This window comes from Hydractinia symbiolongicarpus, chromosome 7 (assembly GCF_029227915.1).
Source record: "Hydractinia symbiolongicarpus strain clone_291-10 chromosome 7, HSymV2.1, whole genome shotgun sequence".
NCBI classification, from domain to species: domain Eukaryota; kingdom Metazoa; phylum Cnidaria; class Hydrozoa; order Anthoathecata; family Hydractiniidae; genus Hydractinia; species Hydractinia symbiolongicarpus.
The window spans coordinates 12,122,657-12,140,536 of record NC_079881.1 but is presented as its reverse complement, the minus strand read 5'-3'; the positions used below and the strand labels follow the sequence as shown (position 1 = coordinate 12,140,536).

At 38.7% G+C, this 17,880-nt stretch overlaps 2 protein-coding genes across 2 annotated transcripts; both read left to right on the top strand.

Annotated features, from left to right (window-relative positions):
* Positions 1-98: 98 nt before the first annotated feature.
* Positions 99-1,165, top strand: LOC130648386 (GPN-loop GTPase 3-like). The gene has a single exon (XM_057454429.1). The coding sequence runs from the start codon at positions 192-194 to the stop codon at positions 1,017-1,019; it is 828 nt and encodes a 275-aa protein (XP_057310412.1). The 5' UTR covers positions 99-191; the 3' UTR covers positions 1,020-1,165.
* Positions 1,166-1,299: 134 nt separating this feature from the next.
* Positions 1,300-2,028, top strand: LOC130648387 (EKC/KEOPS complex subunit TPRKB-like). Its single transcript, XM_057454431.1, has one exon. The coding sequence runs from the start codon at positions 1,432-1,434 to the stop codon at positions 1,969-1,971; it is 540 nt and encodes a 179-aa protein (XP_057310414.1). The 5' UTR covers positions 1,300-1,431; the 3' UTR covers positions 1,972-2,028.
* Positions 2,029-17,880: the final 15,852 nt, after the last annotated feature.

Genomic DNA, 17,880 nt, shown 5'->3' with positions numbered 1-17,880 from the left:
CGGAAAACATGTAGCTTTACTTTTTTGCACCTCTTAACTATGTTGTATAGGGGATGCAATTATTGTTAATATGAGAACAGTTGTTGCTTTTGTTGTTGTTGTTGTTGCTGGTGGTGATATCAGTAATTCATTTTTACATCTCTTTTCATTAAGGTATGAACACACAAAAGAGAAAAGTTTAAAACATTGACATGAGGTATGCACAACTTGTGATGGGACCCGCTGGTTCCGGCAAGTCCACTTATTGCAACACAATACACGAACATTGTGAATCCATAGGACGGGTTGCAAGTATCGTCAATCTCGATCCAGCTGCTGAGCACTTCACTTACCCCGTCACAGCCGACATACGAGAATTGGTTGATGTCGATGACGTCATGGAAGCCGAAGATTTAAGACTGGGTCCTAATGGTGGTTTGGTGTTTTGTATGGAATATTTTGTGCAGAACTTAGACTGGCTACAGGAGCATCTAGGTGAAGGAGAGGACGATTACTTTATATTTGATTGTCCAGGTCAAATTGAACTTTACACCCACATTCCAGTGATGAGGAATTTGGTACAGACGCTCCACTCGTGGGATTTTCGCGTATGCGGTATATTTATTATAGACGCTCAATTTTTAGTAGACGCTGCGAAGTTTTTTTCCGGTATTATGTCTGCGTTAAGTGCCATGGTGCAGTTAGAAATACCGCATGTGAATGTAATGTCAAAAATGGATCTACTTGATCACCGGAGTTTAGACGCCGTTGACCGTTACTTAAATCCTGATGCTGGCATGCTACTGGATGATTTAAATTCTTCTCTACCAATCAAATATCGAAAACTGAATAAAGCCATTGCCGATGTTATAGACGATTATGGATTGGTTAGCTTTTTGCCAATGAATAAGAGCGACGAAGATTCTGTGAATGATATTTTAGTTCATATAGATAATGCGATACAGTACGGCGAAGATTTTGAGCCTAAAGAAAAAGTCGCGGACGAAGAGGACCCTGACGATGTGCGCTATGATATGTGAGCGTGTTATCATCGCAGCAATAATTGAGCAACGAATTCTCGCATATTATCTTTCGCGCAAGACTATTTAACGTGAATATTTTCTTCTGTACTTTTTTATCATTTCAAACAAATAAAAACAACATGCTTATGTAATAACTACTTTAAGTTTGTAGCATTTTCTTCCTATCTGGTAACGACTGGTTTTCGCTTAAATGGCTAAATGGGTAGAATGGTTAGTGTTAAATGGATATTTTCAGATTTACCTTTTTATCGAAATGTCTATTTATGTTACTCCCTTTGACAGCTGTGTGGGGGAGTTGGGAGATTATTTTGAGTTTGTTTCCTTGAAATGTTATTTTTCTGAATGTTTCTGAATTTTTCTCTTAGATTCTAGCTTAATCAGTATATTTTGTTTTTGTGTTTTTTAGAGTATGAGTACTAAAATAGCTTCCTTTTCAATGGACCTGCATCCAGGATATCAAGTTTATACAGCTCTTTATACGAATGTCACGAATACGGGTCAAATACGTAACAAGCTGATAAAAAGCTCTATGAATTGTACTCTGTTGAATTGTGCATTGGTTCCTGGCGTATTTCCAGTATTGCTAGCTTGTAACAAAGCTGTACGTGCGTGTAAAACATCATCCATGAAGACACGAACATTGCGAACTGAAATCTTATTCAATTTGTCGCCAAGCAATAGTATTAATGGTTCTTTGAAAACATTTCGTTTAGAAGATTCAGACCGAAGTATATTGTTTGTATTTATTACCGACAATGAGTCATCGCTTAAAGAGTTTAAAGATATGTTAACAGAAGTAAAGGGCGAAGCCGTGATTACAGATGAAATAGCTAATTTATGCGACATGTCGAAAATCAAATCCTTGTATAAAGTTACGGAAGACGAGCTGTGTTTAGGAAGCATATCAGATTCTGTGTCCATGCGAGTAGCTACTAAGGATGCTTTTTAGATGCATCTCTATGTTAGATGTTTTTTCTGCACAGCAATAAAAAAATTGATTTCTGCCTTTTTACTCTCTTCTTAATACACCCCGACAATTAAAAGATTAACGCAAAAATTTACACAATCATTATGTGTTAATTTTTGCGCCTTGCCTTTATAAAATGTGCCGGGTGGTTTTTTGGTCGGACTGACTGCCTCTGTAACTTGTTTTCGTTTTTGACAATCTTTGGTGCAATGAACTGAAATGTTGACTTTTTGACACCTTGACACAGTCGTAAGCCAACATTGGTCCAAAAAAATAGAACTGCTTTATTTCGACAAAATATGATACAACGAGCAAATGAAACATTAACATTATGGTGATTTCATTTTTTTTTACTTGAAAATACCAATGAATGAAGGAAAAACTCATGCCATTTTATGTAAAAAGACGTACGCTTTTTTCTTTTTCTTTTTTTAACCTTGCTACGAAAAAGAATCCTCAGATTTTTAAAAAACAATAATTTAATAAGATTTCTTCTCATTACTCTTCAAAACGTAAAAGATTACACGATCACCATTGTGTGCTTTGTGTGCATTTATACTGAGGCGAAATCGGACATGATTAGACAACAAGCGGTAATAATGAGTCGATCTTTTGGAAAAAGACTTCGTCTGTATAAACACTGAAATAGACGGAATAAAACGTTAAATTGAGAAAATATCAAGCATAAGTTAATTAGCATGGCATTATCGAGCGTGACGTTTTAAAAGCAAATCTTTTCTGTTATAACTCAGTAGCTTAAAAATCAAAAACGATTGAAGCAAAACATTGGGCCATAACAATGAAGTAAGTTTACAATCTAAATAAGTCATCGATTTTTTATACTAATGGAATCTTAATTCTTTCTGCATAATTTTCCAATTCGTGCATCGATTGTCGCACAAATTGAATTGCGAAAAGGGGAGGAAAATTTATTTGTGCTGTATCTAAAGTATTCGTCTCAGACGATTAGTTTGTCTAATGGAAAGATGGCGTATTTTATGTGATTTAGAACATAGACTGTGTATATCGTTTATCCCTATTTCTTTTCACCGAAACACGCGAATATTACCTCTTGATGCATAAAAGAAAGGAAATAAACATTTTATTATTCTCATTTTTAAAACGTTAAAATGTTGGTTTACTTTATATGAAAGATTTTCTTCCAATATCACCAGAAATTTCCAATTAAAAATTTAAACAAGAAGCCCTGGGGGCTCTAAGAATTTCAGCTCGCTACCAAAATTTTTGATGACAACCTGCTAATTCTTTGTGTTGTTGTGCCAAACATTCGATGAGGTTTGGTGCATGAAGCTCTGAAGGTAAAGCACACAAGTGACATTATATCTTACAACAAACGCAAACAAAACGAAACGTGTCATAATAAACTTACATTTTAAAAGAAATTGCTAACAAAAAATACAGCCAATCATTCATGGTTGAAAGTTTTGCGATTGAAACGTTTATGGTCTTAAACGGCATTTAGTTTCGAAGAATTAAAATTTTGATGTGACCATCATTTTCAGCATACTTTTTTTGTTAACTTTGCCAATTTTTGTTGAAAATGAAGTAGTTTTAATTTTTGAATAAATTTTGGCCTAAAATGACATTAAGGTGACAAAAAATCAAACTTTTGTACCATCATCATTTTCAGCATACTTTATTTGTTAACTGTGCCAGATTTAACCGAAAATGAAGTGGTTTTAATTTTTGAATCAATTTTGGCCTAATGGCATTTAGGTGACAAAAATTAAAATTATTATGTAACCATTATGTTCAGCATACTTTTTTTGTTAACTGTGCCAAATTTTGTCGAAAACAAATACCAATTTTGTCCTGAAAAGTCATTTAGATGACCTCCCAGTAGTTAGGGAGCTTGGGTACGAAGTTTACATCTTTGACGGAGGAACGTGTAATCCCAGGGTCGATTTTTTCTCAAAAAATGCTCCAAAAGAAAAAAACGACGGTTTTAAAGAATTTCCTACGCCTTCTGGCGCGGAAATTCAACAAGTTAAAATTGATTTTAAGTACTCCGAATTTTTACAACCTCGTGATTTTTTACCAATTTTTGTTTGTAAATGAACTTTGGAATAACAGAGTTGAAAGAGTGGGCGATTTTTTTGGCTTTCGTATATTTAAAGATTCTTGGGCCATCCTTTGCTCATAAAACACTGTTAAAAAAAATCTTCTTCAAAGTAAAAATATTTTCGCATACCGTATCGTAACTGCATGATTTTCCAAACATGTCTGAAAACTTCAAAGAAAAGGGAAAATGCTTTCGAAAGTTGCAGTACTATAAAGATCGTCGTAAAATTCTATGCGCCATCTTAGTTGTTATTGTCGTTTCTCTTTCAATAATTACGTCATTTCTTCCGCATAGCACTGGAACTATATTTAGCAGAATAATTAATAAGAGGTATTGTTGAAACGGGATATTTTTGGTGAAAAAAACATGGTGGCCTAAAGTTAACAAAATAATACATATTAACATACGTAACATATACATACAATACTACGGATTAAATGCAACTTTCCTTACTAAGCCAGGTGACTCGCAGAAGACAAAAGTAGTCTTATCATCGAGAACCTGTTATTTCTACGCAAAGCGTAGTTTCACGGTACATGTTTGTGTTTTTACTGTTACAAACAAGTTTATTAACAACAAATATATCCTAATCAATATAGCTATATATAAATACAAAAAGCATAATGAAATTAAAACAATGAGAATGAAATTAAAAAGACAAGTTTTTAAAAAGTTGCCAATGGCGCCTTTTGCAAAGATCTCGACAACAGTGACAATAACCTGTGGAGACTACAATCTTGGACAAAAATATTGAGACGAACGCAGTTCTTCCTCATTTTCCAAATATGGACAAAAGTGTCAAACAGTCAATGCGCTACAATCAGCATGCTGCAAAGTCACTACTACTTTTTCACACACGTGAGCCAGGCAGACAGCGTTGAAAAGTTGCTAGTCACATTCTTTAGCACGTCCGCACACTGAAAAAATCCACTTCAGGGCACGAAAGCCCCGAAAATCGTGAAAAACGGCCGTGCTGTCGTCAGCAACAGTTAGAACATTTTAAGAGTTTGAACTTAACCAAAAAGCTTAACTCTGAGCAATAATATCTTACGCAATTACTTGTAGTGACGAACTTATAATTAGTTGATTGTCTCGTCATATTTTGACCAAGACTGTAGCTGGTGGCTAGTTTGTATCAGCCAAAGTAAGTTGACAAAATATTTTTGGACGCCAGTAAAGTGAAATGATACGGTGTATGACGTAATACCCTTTTTGCACGCAGGAAACTTTGCAGTAGGTCAAAGCGAAGAAAGAAAGTTATGATAGTAAATTGATAAATACCTCTGAATACTTCATTCTCCGATTTTTACGTATGGCATTGTGATAAGCAACATTTTGTTGAACTAGGGTTAAAAGAAAGACGACATATTATTTGTGTCAAAAAGAAAGAAGTCAAAGTCAGAAAACTAAAAGATCGCTGGCTGAAGCAATAAAAAATACTACTAGCATCGAGAGAACCAACAACCTTCGTCGTTAAAAAAGCAAAGAAGTGTTGCAAATCGGACAATTAGTTTTGGATGGATAAACTATGATGATAAGCAAAGAAAATATGCTAATGAAGATTGGGAAGGGTAGTGGTGTGAGACGAGAAACATTCTGTGCAAATTATCTGGAGTGCTGGAAATTTGCAAAAATTGTTTTATTTACGAGAACTCAACATTTAACTCTACAGATGCAAATTTCCATTTGGGAATTCCAAATATGATAAATAATAAGCAGTGACTAATGGAAACTTCAAAGAGGAATCACATTGAAAAGCACAAACTTTCGAAAACTAGATTGTATTTATTGACCCAAAAAAAATTATCATTTCAGATGTTTATGGAACAAGACTTGACTAAAAAATTAGATTCAAGTGATTCATCTGACAATGACATTAGATCGAGCACTCATTATCTTTAACATAAGCAACAACAACCAAATTGATGACCTATTAGATCCGTTAATCTCAAACAGTCTTGATCCCAGATTTTCTCCTTCAAGGTCAAGCGTTTTTAAAATTAAACGCAGTGCTTTTTTGTCTGTGGTGTATCCCATTCGTCTTAATTTTCGATAATTTGTCGGTATCCCAGTAAACCCGTAGATTCGAATTGTTTGAGCTCATCGCGAATTGCACAAACGTCACTTATGGGCCACGGTAAAAGAAAATAATATTATGGCTATAAAATAAGAGTGATACAACAGAAAAAAATATTGATATATAGTCTGAAAATAATTACGAGAATTTTTTTTTTTTGAATTTCAAAAGGGTTACTGCCGCCTTGAAGAAAAAGGTTGGTATCTAGATTTCTGCTATCAACAATTTTAGGAGGACATAAGTAGTTTCAGTTAGTTTTTTACCTAAATGTTTATGAAGTTTTTTGAAGCTATTCAAAATGTAGAGACATTATACATTATAAAAAAAACTATTACATTTTTTTCACACATAAAAACGTTTCATGTTGTTTTTTAAGACGGATTATTTCCACACTAGCCTAGTTAACTAAATTTTCTTCAAGGACATTAAAATTCAGTTTCTCTTATATGAAAGATTAGACGCAAACGAATGTGTTAGACAAACCCCTGAAATTAAAATCCATCAATTAATTCAAAATTAGTTCTCAGAGCAGACTCCGAACTAAAGTCAACCAATGAACACAAAACCAGCGTGGTCTCTTAAAAAAATCGAGAATTAATTAGATTTGTTTGGCTGAGTAAGGCCATTTGCACTTAACACAAAGGATTTCCCGATTATGATCACATGAGCAAAGAACAATAAAAGTAACCAATCAAAATGCGCTGTCAGTTTTCTGACTGCAGGAAATTCGTTTGCGACCCAGCGTAATTTTTTCCTCACCTCAACTAATTCGATTTCCTGGTGGTAAGAAAAATTATTCCGGCTACTTTCACGGACGCTTTTGCACAACTCTCTGCACAATTCCATTCTCGTTTCCTTCTGCCCATAATCTCTTTAAATAATTTATGGTGCGTGCACAAGGAGCACTCATTTTCCTTAAAAAATTACGTGATCACAAGATGAACAAGTTCAGAGTTTTAAAAACAGATATGAAGGTCATTTATGTAAATAAGGAAAAGAAAAGGTCGAAGAATTGAACCTTGCAACATGTGGGGTGCCACAAGGTTCAATTCTTCTAGTCTAGGTTCGCCTGTTTAAAGCGAAACACATTGCTGTCTGTTAATTAAGTGCCACTTTAAGTTGTTTCCCCATATTCCCTAATTATAAGGTTCTGCAAGTAATGTATAATGGTTGAAAGGTATCAATAGGTCAAGGAATACCCCAAGTATGTACAGGTTATCGTTGAAGCCGGCGCATATGTTATTTACTAAATCCAAAACTGCATGTTCGGTGAAGTTTTTTTTAAAGCCAAATTGTTATAAAGAATATCATTTTCGTATTGATATAGTCTATTATACATTCTTTTTAGAATTTTAAAAAACATGGAAGTACAGAAATAGGTCTGATTACATTAGAATCATTACCTGTTTTAAAGGTAGGTGTAAAGCTGATCAGAAAAATTTCCAGTTTTAAGACAGATTAAAAATTTGTAAAAGCGGTTTGCCAATAATACCGAAAACGTTTTTTACTGCATTTCACTATATCATCCACTTCTACACTTTTGCTTTGCAGACATTAAAAAAACATCTTGAATTGACTCGCGAATAACGAGTTTAGCACGAATTTCTTTTGAAACTTTTTCTTTTACAACTTTCGCTTAATATTTTACTAGCCTACTTACATTGATGTGCAGCAGATATATTAGAGATTTTAGGTATGGTACTCAGAGGCAGGATTATTAAAGCTGAAAGCACGAAAAAGAAACCTTTAGACTAGTAAGTGTGCTTCCAATTTGTCTAAATTTCAATATGGTTTCAGAAAAGGCTATAGTGCCCAGCAATGCCTCCTTGTTATGCTTGAGAAATGGAAAAAGGCTGCTGACAAAGGAGATCACTTCGGAGCTTTGCTTACTGACTTATCAAAGGTTTTTGATTGTCTCTCACACGAACTTTTGGTTGCTAAATTAAATACCTACGGATTTAGTCTACCATCCGTAAGACTTATCCATGACTTTTTATCAAATCGTAAACAGAGAACGGGGGCTAATTCGACTTTCAGTTCTTGGCTTGTAATAATTTGGGCGCACCACAGGGTTCCATATTGGAACCTTTGCTATTTAACATCTTTTTGTGCAATATGTTTCTTATTACTAGTGACATTGAGCTATGCAGACAATAATACCCCGTATACAACTGCTGAAACTATCAATACCAGAGAAGCGTCAAAAAAGTTCTTTTTCAGTGGTTTAGCAACAACGAAATGAAGGCGAACCGAAACAAGAAATCGCGGTCGGTGTAAAATCACACATGACGAAAAAACATTTCAGTCGACGCGTTCCTTGAAAGAATATGTTGATATAATACTGATCCAGATATTAATAAAAAAATAATAACCTGCAATTCCAGTTGCATCACTTGCATATTCGTAAATTTTGTATTTGAGGAGGGCGGGATAAAACTTAAACCAAATTGTTCAAAAAGCTAATTAGAATAATAATAATGATGTGTCAAAGGAGGTAAAAAAAAAACTAGCCAAAAATAAACCCAGCCTTTGACGTGTGAAATAAAATCCTTAAAAATACCCTGTATAGGAGGTTCTCACACTTTTGCATGTTTTAAAATTTTATCAAACATTCTGATCACTCCGGACAAAAGCTTCTTTTCAAAAATGTTTTTTCCTCTGCGCGTGAGAACTTATTTCAAAAGAATATGCAGAAAGAAAGCAAAACCGAATATCAGTTTTGCTTTTGTGAGATCACATGTGAAAAAATGAAATAAGAAACTATACAAACTTTATATTTTTCAAGAAGTTAGAACTTTATATGTTAATACAACATTGTTCAGAAAAAAACACAATAAATTATACATTTTATTTTTGCATGGAAAATTTCAGCAACAACAGCTTTTTTCTTCATCTTAACTAAGCGCCATGCTTCAATAAAAGCAGCTAAAGATAAAGATAACTTCTTCATTAACTTTATACCAAGAAAGCACAACAACATGAGCTTTTCGTTTATGCGAGAAAATAGTAGAGAATTTTTCATCCAGTAAAATGAGCAATAACAATGACTTGAATCCAGTGTGTTGAAACTTTCCTGAAGACTGCCGCCGCCGCCGCGACGAAAGGGTAAACCAACATATCACACTACTCCGTATGTGTGATTTAATAAAAGCCGTCTTTCACTCAGGAGTAAAGAAAAAACTGTTATGACTGTCGATAATACTCTCGTTTAAAGTAGTCAATCTGAGAGACTACTTGGAATTAATTTTGATACGAATTTATCTTTTATTTTGCATTTAGAAGAAATTTGCAAAAAAGCTTTTCAAAAACTGAACGCAATTGCAAGGATAATACTTGTATTGAGTGTTTGAAAAAGAAGAACACTCGTAAATGCTTTCTTTAAGTCCTTGTTCAACTACTGTCCACTAGTGTGGATGTGTTGTAATAGAAGCTATAATAATCGAATAAATTAACTACATGAACGTTCCTTTCGCATGGTGCACAATGATAAGAAGTCATCTTTTAGTGAATTGCTCATGAAAGGCAGATCTGCCTCTATCCATGTTAGGAACATCCATGCCCCAATGGTCGAACTATATAAAGTGAAAAATAATTTGGCACCAGTTCTCGTAATTCAAGTCTTTGAATTAGGATCTACATCGGCCTATAATTTCCGAGCAGTTATCAAATTTAAAATTCCAAGGGTCCGAACATCAAAATTTGGAATGGAAAGTTTAAGCTTTCTTGGTCCAAAAGTTTGGGAAACGGTCCCCTAGAGATAGAGAAATGTTACTTCTGGCGCAGTCGCGTGCGTGCAATGCAGTGACGTCACAGCAAGTCACAACAAATCCGGCACCATACCATGCTTAGCCATGCTTAACCATGCCTAGCCATGCCTAGCAGTGTAAAGTCCCTAATAAGTAATGACGTCATCAAAGTATACAGAATAAGAGGTCCAAAAATTTTTTAGCGCAATTCCCATAATATTCTACGCGCATAAAGGGAAATTCCCTGATACTCATCAATAATCAACGCATGTGCAATAAAGACACGCTAGGTCGAGCAGAATGAAATCTTTTGACAAAACAAAAAATCGTATATAATAAAGAGAATGGAATCAAAAACTGTCAAACAAATACGCGATATTGCAAAAACCTGTGTATTATAGACTACATAAGAAGTATCTACTCGAACATATTAAAAACAATATCGTAAGACGAACATTGTATTAAAGATGTTGACGATCTGTTCTATATGATCGCGTTTATCCGGACCGGTTCAAGACCCAAGACATGTGTAATGGGGTCATTGCAAAGGAGACCCAGATGCTCCCATATGTTCCGGATAGGTTCAAGACCCAAGACATGTGTAACAATGCTGTTGAGGAGGATCCCCTAATGCTCGGGGATGTGCCGGATCAATTCAAAAATCAGGACATATGTGGCAAGGCTGTTGAAAAGTATCCCCTTATGTTCATATATGTGCCGGATCAATTCAAGACGAAGGACATGCGTAACAAGGCTGTTGAAAATAATCCCGATCTACTCAAATATGTCCCGGATTGGTTTGTTACCCGGGGCATGCTATCAAATAGGAGAGGAAAGCTTAAATGGCGAAATGCCCAAAAGGCTAGAATTAAGGAGGAGCTAGCTCCGGTAGCCTGGCATCCAGATAGGGTCATCGATTGGTGCTTTTCGGAGGATGAAAAGGCAGATCTTGAACAATTGTGAGGGCTGGCCTGAAAACATTATCTTACAGCAAATGTTGCAAGATAAATACTACTAATAAAGATGAGTTTTAAGACACAAGACATGTGCAACAAGGCTGTTAAAAAGGAGCCATGCCTGCTGAATTATGCACCGGAGCGACTCAAGACGCGGGACATGTGTCATAAAGTTGTTGAAAAAGATCACTGGCTGCTAATGCTTGTACCGGATAGGTTCAAGGCGCAGGACATGTGCAATAAGGCCGTTGAAAAGGATCCCGAGGTACTCGAATATGTGTAACCTAACAAAATGTGTATCAACTGTCAATATGGTTTGAAAAGTATGATTTTCATGACCTTCCTTACCACCATTGGTCTATCCCTACCACTTGTAACCCTAGCATGTGTACAGGAAGAGAAGGAGGGGTCTAATGAACGGAGGATTAGGGATCTAGGGGCTCGCCTTGACATCCTAATAAATGAATGAGCATTGTGACGACTGTGAAAGGGTACTCGATCCATATGACAAATGTACCTGCGGACGTAGGTTCGTGGTAAAGTGTAAAATATTCTGCTGGTACTGTTATAATGAACATTATAACGGAGGCGGCGGCGTATGTACAATGACATGCAATTCTCTGAAGTCGTTCGAAATATATAATAAACAGCAGGATGCTAAAATTTGAAAATGAGCTTGTCAATCCAAAACTATTCTACAATTTTGGTACTACGTTTACAGACATTAACGATATCAATGTAAACTACCTGAAGGTATCAGATGCCAGGCCTGCTAACGGAGGTAAGGATAATCGGTACATTATAGGGTACCATACACAGGACCTTGTGGTGGCCTTGAGGGTAAGACGCCTAAAATCTGGTCCGCACATGGGGTGACTAAGTATAACGCAAATGCGTCACCGGCAATGAGTCTAGATTTCGAGGAGTATCCCAATTGGGTTGCTAAATATCGTCAAATATGGTCGAACAGTTGATATCTGAACAACTTACGACAGGGGCTGTAAAAAAGGACCGTTATGTAAATGCTAAGCTCCAATATTACAAGGACACAATTACCACCAAATTCCATGGTATGCCGATACCGTATGATGAACCCTGCGAAGCCAGCGCTATTCTAGCTATGTCATCAGTATATGTACAAAGACACAATTACTACCCGCAGGCACATATCACAGAATGCTGGTAAAAAGATTTTAGGAAGGAATGGTTGCTAAGCGAGGATTAAGAAACCATATATTTTATATGTCTAATGGACCTATAAAATATACGAAATTAAGGCCTATATTCAGGTGGAGACTCTACATAGTGCTTGCATATTGCACAGATTGAAGTCTCCTATTCATTGATGGTATTTACGATCCTATTAAACCCCTGTCGCATTTGCTCCTTCAACAGCATATACCTCTCCTTTTCCCTACTGATAAGGCTATACTCATGGTCGCTGATAACGCCGTTTTCCATTGCCTTGCTGATCAGATCTACAATCGAGTTTAGTTTCGCCTCCGCGAGTAGCCTTATACTATCAGGTTTTTTGGACTTAACACGCAACCATTTAGAGGCGTTCCGGAGACCAGCCTGCTCTATTCCGTTGGCAATTGCGACTCCCCCATGGCACAGGCCAGTGAAACCCCCAAACATGAGGCCATAGCTCCAGTCCCAAGCCCTGACGTAATCACACTTACGCCAAGCAGACCATGCTCGCACATCCTGACCCACGTGTTGTGCATCCTGATTTTTTTTGCCAATCTATTCCGCTTATTTATTTCATCCCGGAGATATTGTTCTATTTCTTCAATCTTCTTGAGCCTAAAAACCTGTCCCTCATCCTGATCGGAGCCCTGCGCAGGTGCACTCGGTAAGCTCGGACAGAGTTTACTTACATCAGTCATTTATTTTACGGAATGCACATTGTGAGCCCGATAAACCTCCCACTGAAGGAGTCAACCGATCGTCTCGAGTTCATGTTAACAGACGTATAGTACCCATCATAGTCGCCCTTTATAAAATACTTATAAGGCCTAGGAGCTCTTGTAATTAGTTGATTCATCACCACTGAGTACCCATCGCTGACACGGAGCCTGCGGTAGCCACTTTTCAATACGAAAAGCTTGATCTTGTCCTCTGCCTGGCTATTCACAATAGTCGTAATATCTTCTATCCTGTATAAACCGGTGATGATCTCGATCCGAGTCACTCTCTGGTCAGGCCCCACCTTACGTATGGTAAACTTTGTATTGCTATATAAATTCAGCCATCCGGGTCTAATGTTGATAGATTTTAGAGCCATTCGGGTGTCCTGTCCAAGGTAGTCTTCGAATATAGTAGGCATTTCGATATCGGTGATGTACAGTTGTTTCATCTCCTTTTGTTTTAAGAAATGAACATATACCAATACAACCATTCTGCAAGGTACAAAAGTAATAGGGGTGAATGGCCACTTGGTGTAACCAATTTGGAGCATCAGGATCTGTATGTGAGTACAGACTCCAATATTTCTGTGGTATTCCCCGAATTCACCAAATACGCTATAAAGGTCCCAACAACCTACCTTGATGACCCTGTTAATGTGAATTGGAAAGGGCAAGCGTTGGATTACTGGAATATTCAAGTGAACTTCGCCACACACTGTGCAACCACGTCCATAGGCATATGTCCCAAACACATGACGGGTTCGGTACCCCTCATCAACAGCATTTTTAAATTCCATGTGTACTATCATATGCGTTGTATTCTGGCAAGGATGAAGGTACCCATGCCCTTTGACGATGGGTTCGAACAGTAAAAAAACCCCTATTCCACATCCGGGTATGCACAGGTATGCCGCAAATACGGTGCAGGCCCCAATAGTCTGTACAAGTTTAAGGCGGTAATGTCGTCGTTGACAGATGGTAAGCGGTGGCCCCAAGTTGACGGTGATTGGGCCAAGTTTATTATGCCCACAAGCCAAGGCCTAACATCGGAGGGTCGATACTCGCTATGGTTATCCCCTGTTCCCTGAAGAGTATACGAAGCTTCTCAAGCAGAGTTGTGTTATCTCTGGCGGTTTTCAGGAGCGTGTCCTTAATATGCCTTGGCTGGGGGTATATGTCAGTGGATAGTATAGCATGTGCTTCCCCTATGGCCTTCTTTTTATCGTTCAGATCCTTAATCTCTTTCTTCGTCTTTTCTATCTCCTTCTCAAGGTTACCCTTCTATCCTTCGTCTGCCCCGACCTGCTTCTCAAGTTCTTTCACCCTGCCCTCTGCCTTGTTAATCTCGCTGTCGTATAGGATCATCTTATTTTTCAGGCTTTTCAAGTTACCCCTTAACGTCTGAAGCTCGAGGTCAAGTCCCCTTCTTTCACGTGGGGTGATGCCACCTTCATCAGACCCGACAAAAGAAGTGTCTTGTATAAGGCTCTTGTGGCACCTACAAATTCCTCCATCTCCTCCAACGATTCCATCTCAATATGTTCGGCCTCCTCCTCTACTTTATTATCCCTTTTCAGAAGGTTCTGTGCCCTAAATTTACCACCTTTGTTGGGTGTAACATAGTCGACAAACCCCAGGGCCTGCAGGCGATTACTACCCAGAAGCGTTTGTATCTGACCAACGGTTTTTAGGCTACCATCTTGATTTGTAACCACTATTTCCTTTAAGGTTTTCTTACCCTTCACTATCTCCTTAACAATGAGTTGATTTCCCTTGTCTTCCCTGAACATATCATAATTTTCGCATTAGGCTGTAACCCCAATTTTTCCGTAAGACGATCTTAAAGCCATCGATCTTTTATTTTAGTAACTTTTGCCTCTACCCTGAAAGATCCCCATGCTGTTGTTCTGTTGAAGGCCCCGACGTTCCAGGGAGTTCTGGCGTTCCGGGGAGTTTCGACGTAGTCTCATCGAGTTTATCTGGATGGCCTCCATCATCCTCATCATCATCAATATCAATGTCAGGTACAAATACTGGATTGGTTGGCATCTTTATTTAAAAGATTTCCCTTATATAATAAATATGAGTGCCTTTGGAACGACGCTAGACCCCTATGCAGAGATGAAGTAACTCTTTGGAATAAAGGGCCGAAAACAAAGGTTTCGGATAAGTCACATGCCTTCAACCATCAACCAAAATAAGGACCTGCATGTGGATATGCCTAATATGTCCGGGAATGATGTCATCTTTCCGGGGTCCATCAAACTCTTATTTGACCTGACGCTGACGGGGACCAATACAAAACGTACCATTGTCAGTAACGTTGGTAAAAGCCTTGTTCGAAACCTACGCATCACTTTGAATGGTAACGAAATTCAGAATATTAGCGACTACAATATCCTAGCTGTGTACCAAGACTTGTGGCTGCCAAAATTTGATAGGGACAATAAACCTTGTTTTAGAGGGCATTACCCCAACGACGGGACTATCCGGGCCCTGCAATTCAAGGCCAGTGACCATGTCGGGACAGTTGAGGAGAAGGCAATCGTTGCGGCATATGGCAACACCTTCTGCGTACCACTAGGCAAGATGTTTGAACTGACGAGAGATTTACCCTTTTATGCAGCGGGTTTATACGACAGATTGCAATTCGTAATACATTTTGCAGGGCATGCTGATGTCATGAAGGATGCCAACAGCCTACCGCGCAGCCAAGCCGGCTGATGCTACCTATCGGATAAACAACATTGGGTTAGAATTTGAAAAGCTCAGTCTCGCGAGCGCCATGATGTCGAGGTATGCAAGATTGGCCCTGCCCTACAAAAGGATACTCCGTAGCAACGTTATCACCATGAAAAAGGCCGACACAAGTTATAATTTACAAATTTACACCCCCTCCAAATCTTTAAGGGTGTCTTGCTACTCTTCATCGACCCTGGAAAAGTGAAGCCCTATGCCGGCGTTAATGAAACGTTATTATATAACCCAATATAACCCAAAAATAGAAAATATTAGCGTCACTGTTGAGGGGAACCCAACAATTTGTACTCTCACGCGATGTTGCCGAAGGACCACCTTGACCAGATTGTGAACCTCTTTGGAAGCCACGACTCGAACGTGACCATCGGGCAATTTTTCAACGAAAGGTATGCCCTGTTTGTAGACGTCAGGGCGTCTCCCGATCATACCCTACATGGTAGTGGAAAGCCTCTACAACTTCTGTCTGATGGGATTACCCTACATATCACAAAGAAAGCCGATGGAACCGGAGATTTCATAGATTATGTGTATTTGGACGGTAGGTTCTATTCTGTGGAGTACTAAATGACCAAAATTTGTGCTTGTCCGTAAGAGCAAACACAAATCAATATGGAGGGAACCAAGAGCTGTCAAAAATGTAAGCACTTTTTATCTTTGGATAAGTTTAGGATCAAGGGGAATGGTCAAACTACATAAACATGCATCAAATGCCTTGATAGGGCAAAGGCGTCAACGGATCGTAATAGATGCCCGCATCAAAAGGAAAGGCCTAAAGGCAAAGACTGTAAGGGAAGCCAGGTTTGCAAACATGAAAGGGTAAGATCCCAATGTAAAGACTGCGGGGGTGGAAGCATTTGTAAGCATGGTAGGGGGAGGGATCAGTGTAAAGACTGCGGGGGTGGAAGCATTTCCAAGCATGGTAGGAGGAGGTCCACCTGTAAAGAGTGTGGAGGAAGTGAAATATGTCACCATCAAAGGTTGAGATCCACCTGTAAGGAGCGTGAGGGAAGTCATATTTGCTTCCATACAAGGCGGAGGGCTTTTTGTAAGGATTGTAAGGGTGGTCAGTATTGCGACCATGGAAAACTGAGATCCACCTGTCAAATTCATGATCCTGCCGGGCATCTCGCCCATGCTGTACGCGGCCGAACTCACAACGCCCTGAGGGGAAACAAGGAGCTCAGTTCTCGGGAGTATATCGGGTGCGACATGGCTACGCTGCAAGTTCACATCGAGGCCCAGTTTTCTGAGGGCATGACATGGTATAACCATGGAAAGTGGCACATTGATTACAAGGTACCGCTTAGGTATCGTGAAAATGGCGATGATCCTTCGCTTGCCGAGGTGGCAAAAAGACTTCACTACACCAATACCCAACCTATGTGGGCAAGCAAAAACATATCAAAGGGTAACCGATATGTCTCAGAATAAATGGCGACAATAGCGGTGACCGGGCCGGCCATAAACGCCCTACACCCAGCGGAACGAACTTCCTATTTTCAACGCTCTCGGCACATGGCGAAGCGGAACGGAAAAGACATGACCAGGCGATAGAACGATTAAATGCAGCCCAGGCGGAGTTGATCAGAAGGAGGCAAGCGAAACTGGACTTGTTTAATACCCAGCGGGAGAAACAAATAAAAGCTGGAAAAAGTCTCAGAGAGCTGGACAACGATATGTATCAATTTTATATTGCCTCAGACAAAAAAGCCCCGCAATTAAAGGACTTTTACACACCCTCGAAGCAGCAACAGGATGGTGAACTTACGTTTGTCCTTGGCTCTTTATCCCTGCTAAGGTTTGTAGCCTACAAATACTTATAGGAACGTTCTTGACATATATAATAAACATGTCAGAAGCATCACATATCGTTACAGAGGAGGAGGCCGAAAGGCTTAGTAATATCTACTACACTCCCGAACATCTGTGGGTCGGACGCAGAGCCGTCAAGTTACTCACTAAGGAGAACGGTCTCTCCAAAAAGCTGGTAAGTCATTGGCTATTCAGGCAACTTTTATTTCTCCGACATGTCAATGGCCCTAAAAAGATCGATTATCCGCATTTCACCATTACAACGCCTAACGAGATGCATCAGTTCGATCTGTTTTATATGCCCCATGATCGGTTGTATGGAAACACCTACAAGTATATTCTGACAGGTATTGACGTAGCCTCAAGATACAAAGTAGCAAGACCCCTGCGTACCAAGAAAGCTAGCGAAGCCGCTGACATGATCGAAGATATCTACAAAGCGGGGCCTTTACACTACCCTAAAACCTTTCAGTGCGATAATGGGGCCGAAATCAAATCCGACGTAAGAAAACTACTGGAGGATAAGGGTGTTAAATTGAAGAGATCC

What these genes read in the sequence shown, in the direction of transcription:
- LOC130648386 (XM_057454429.1), top strand. Translation starts at nt 192, where the DNA reads ATGAGGTATGCACAACTTGTGATGGGACCCGCTGGTTCCGGCAAGTCC.
- LOC130648387 (XM_057454431.1), top strand. Translation starts at nt 1,432, where the DNA reads ATGAGTACTAAAATAGCTTCCTTTTCAATGGACCTGCATCCAGGATAT.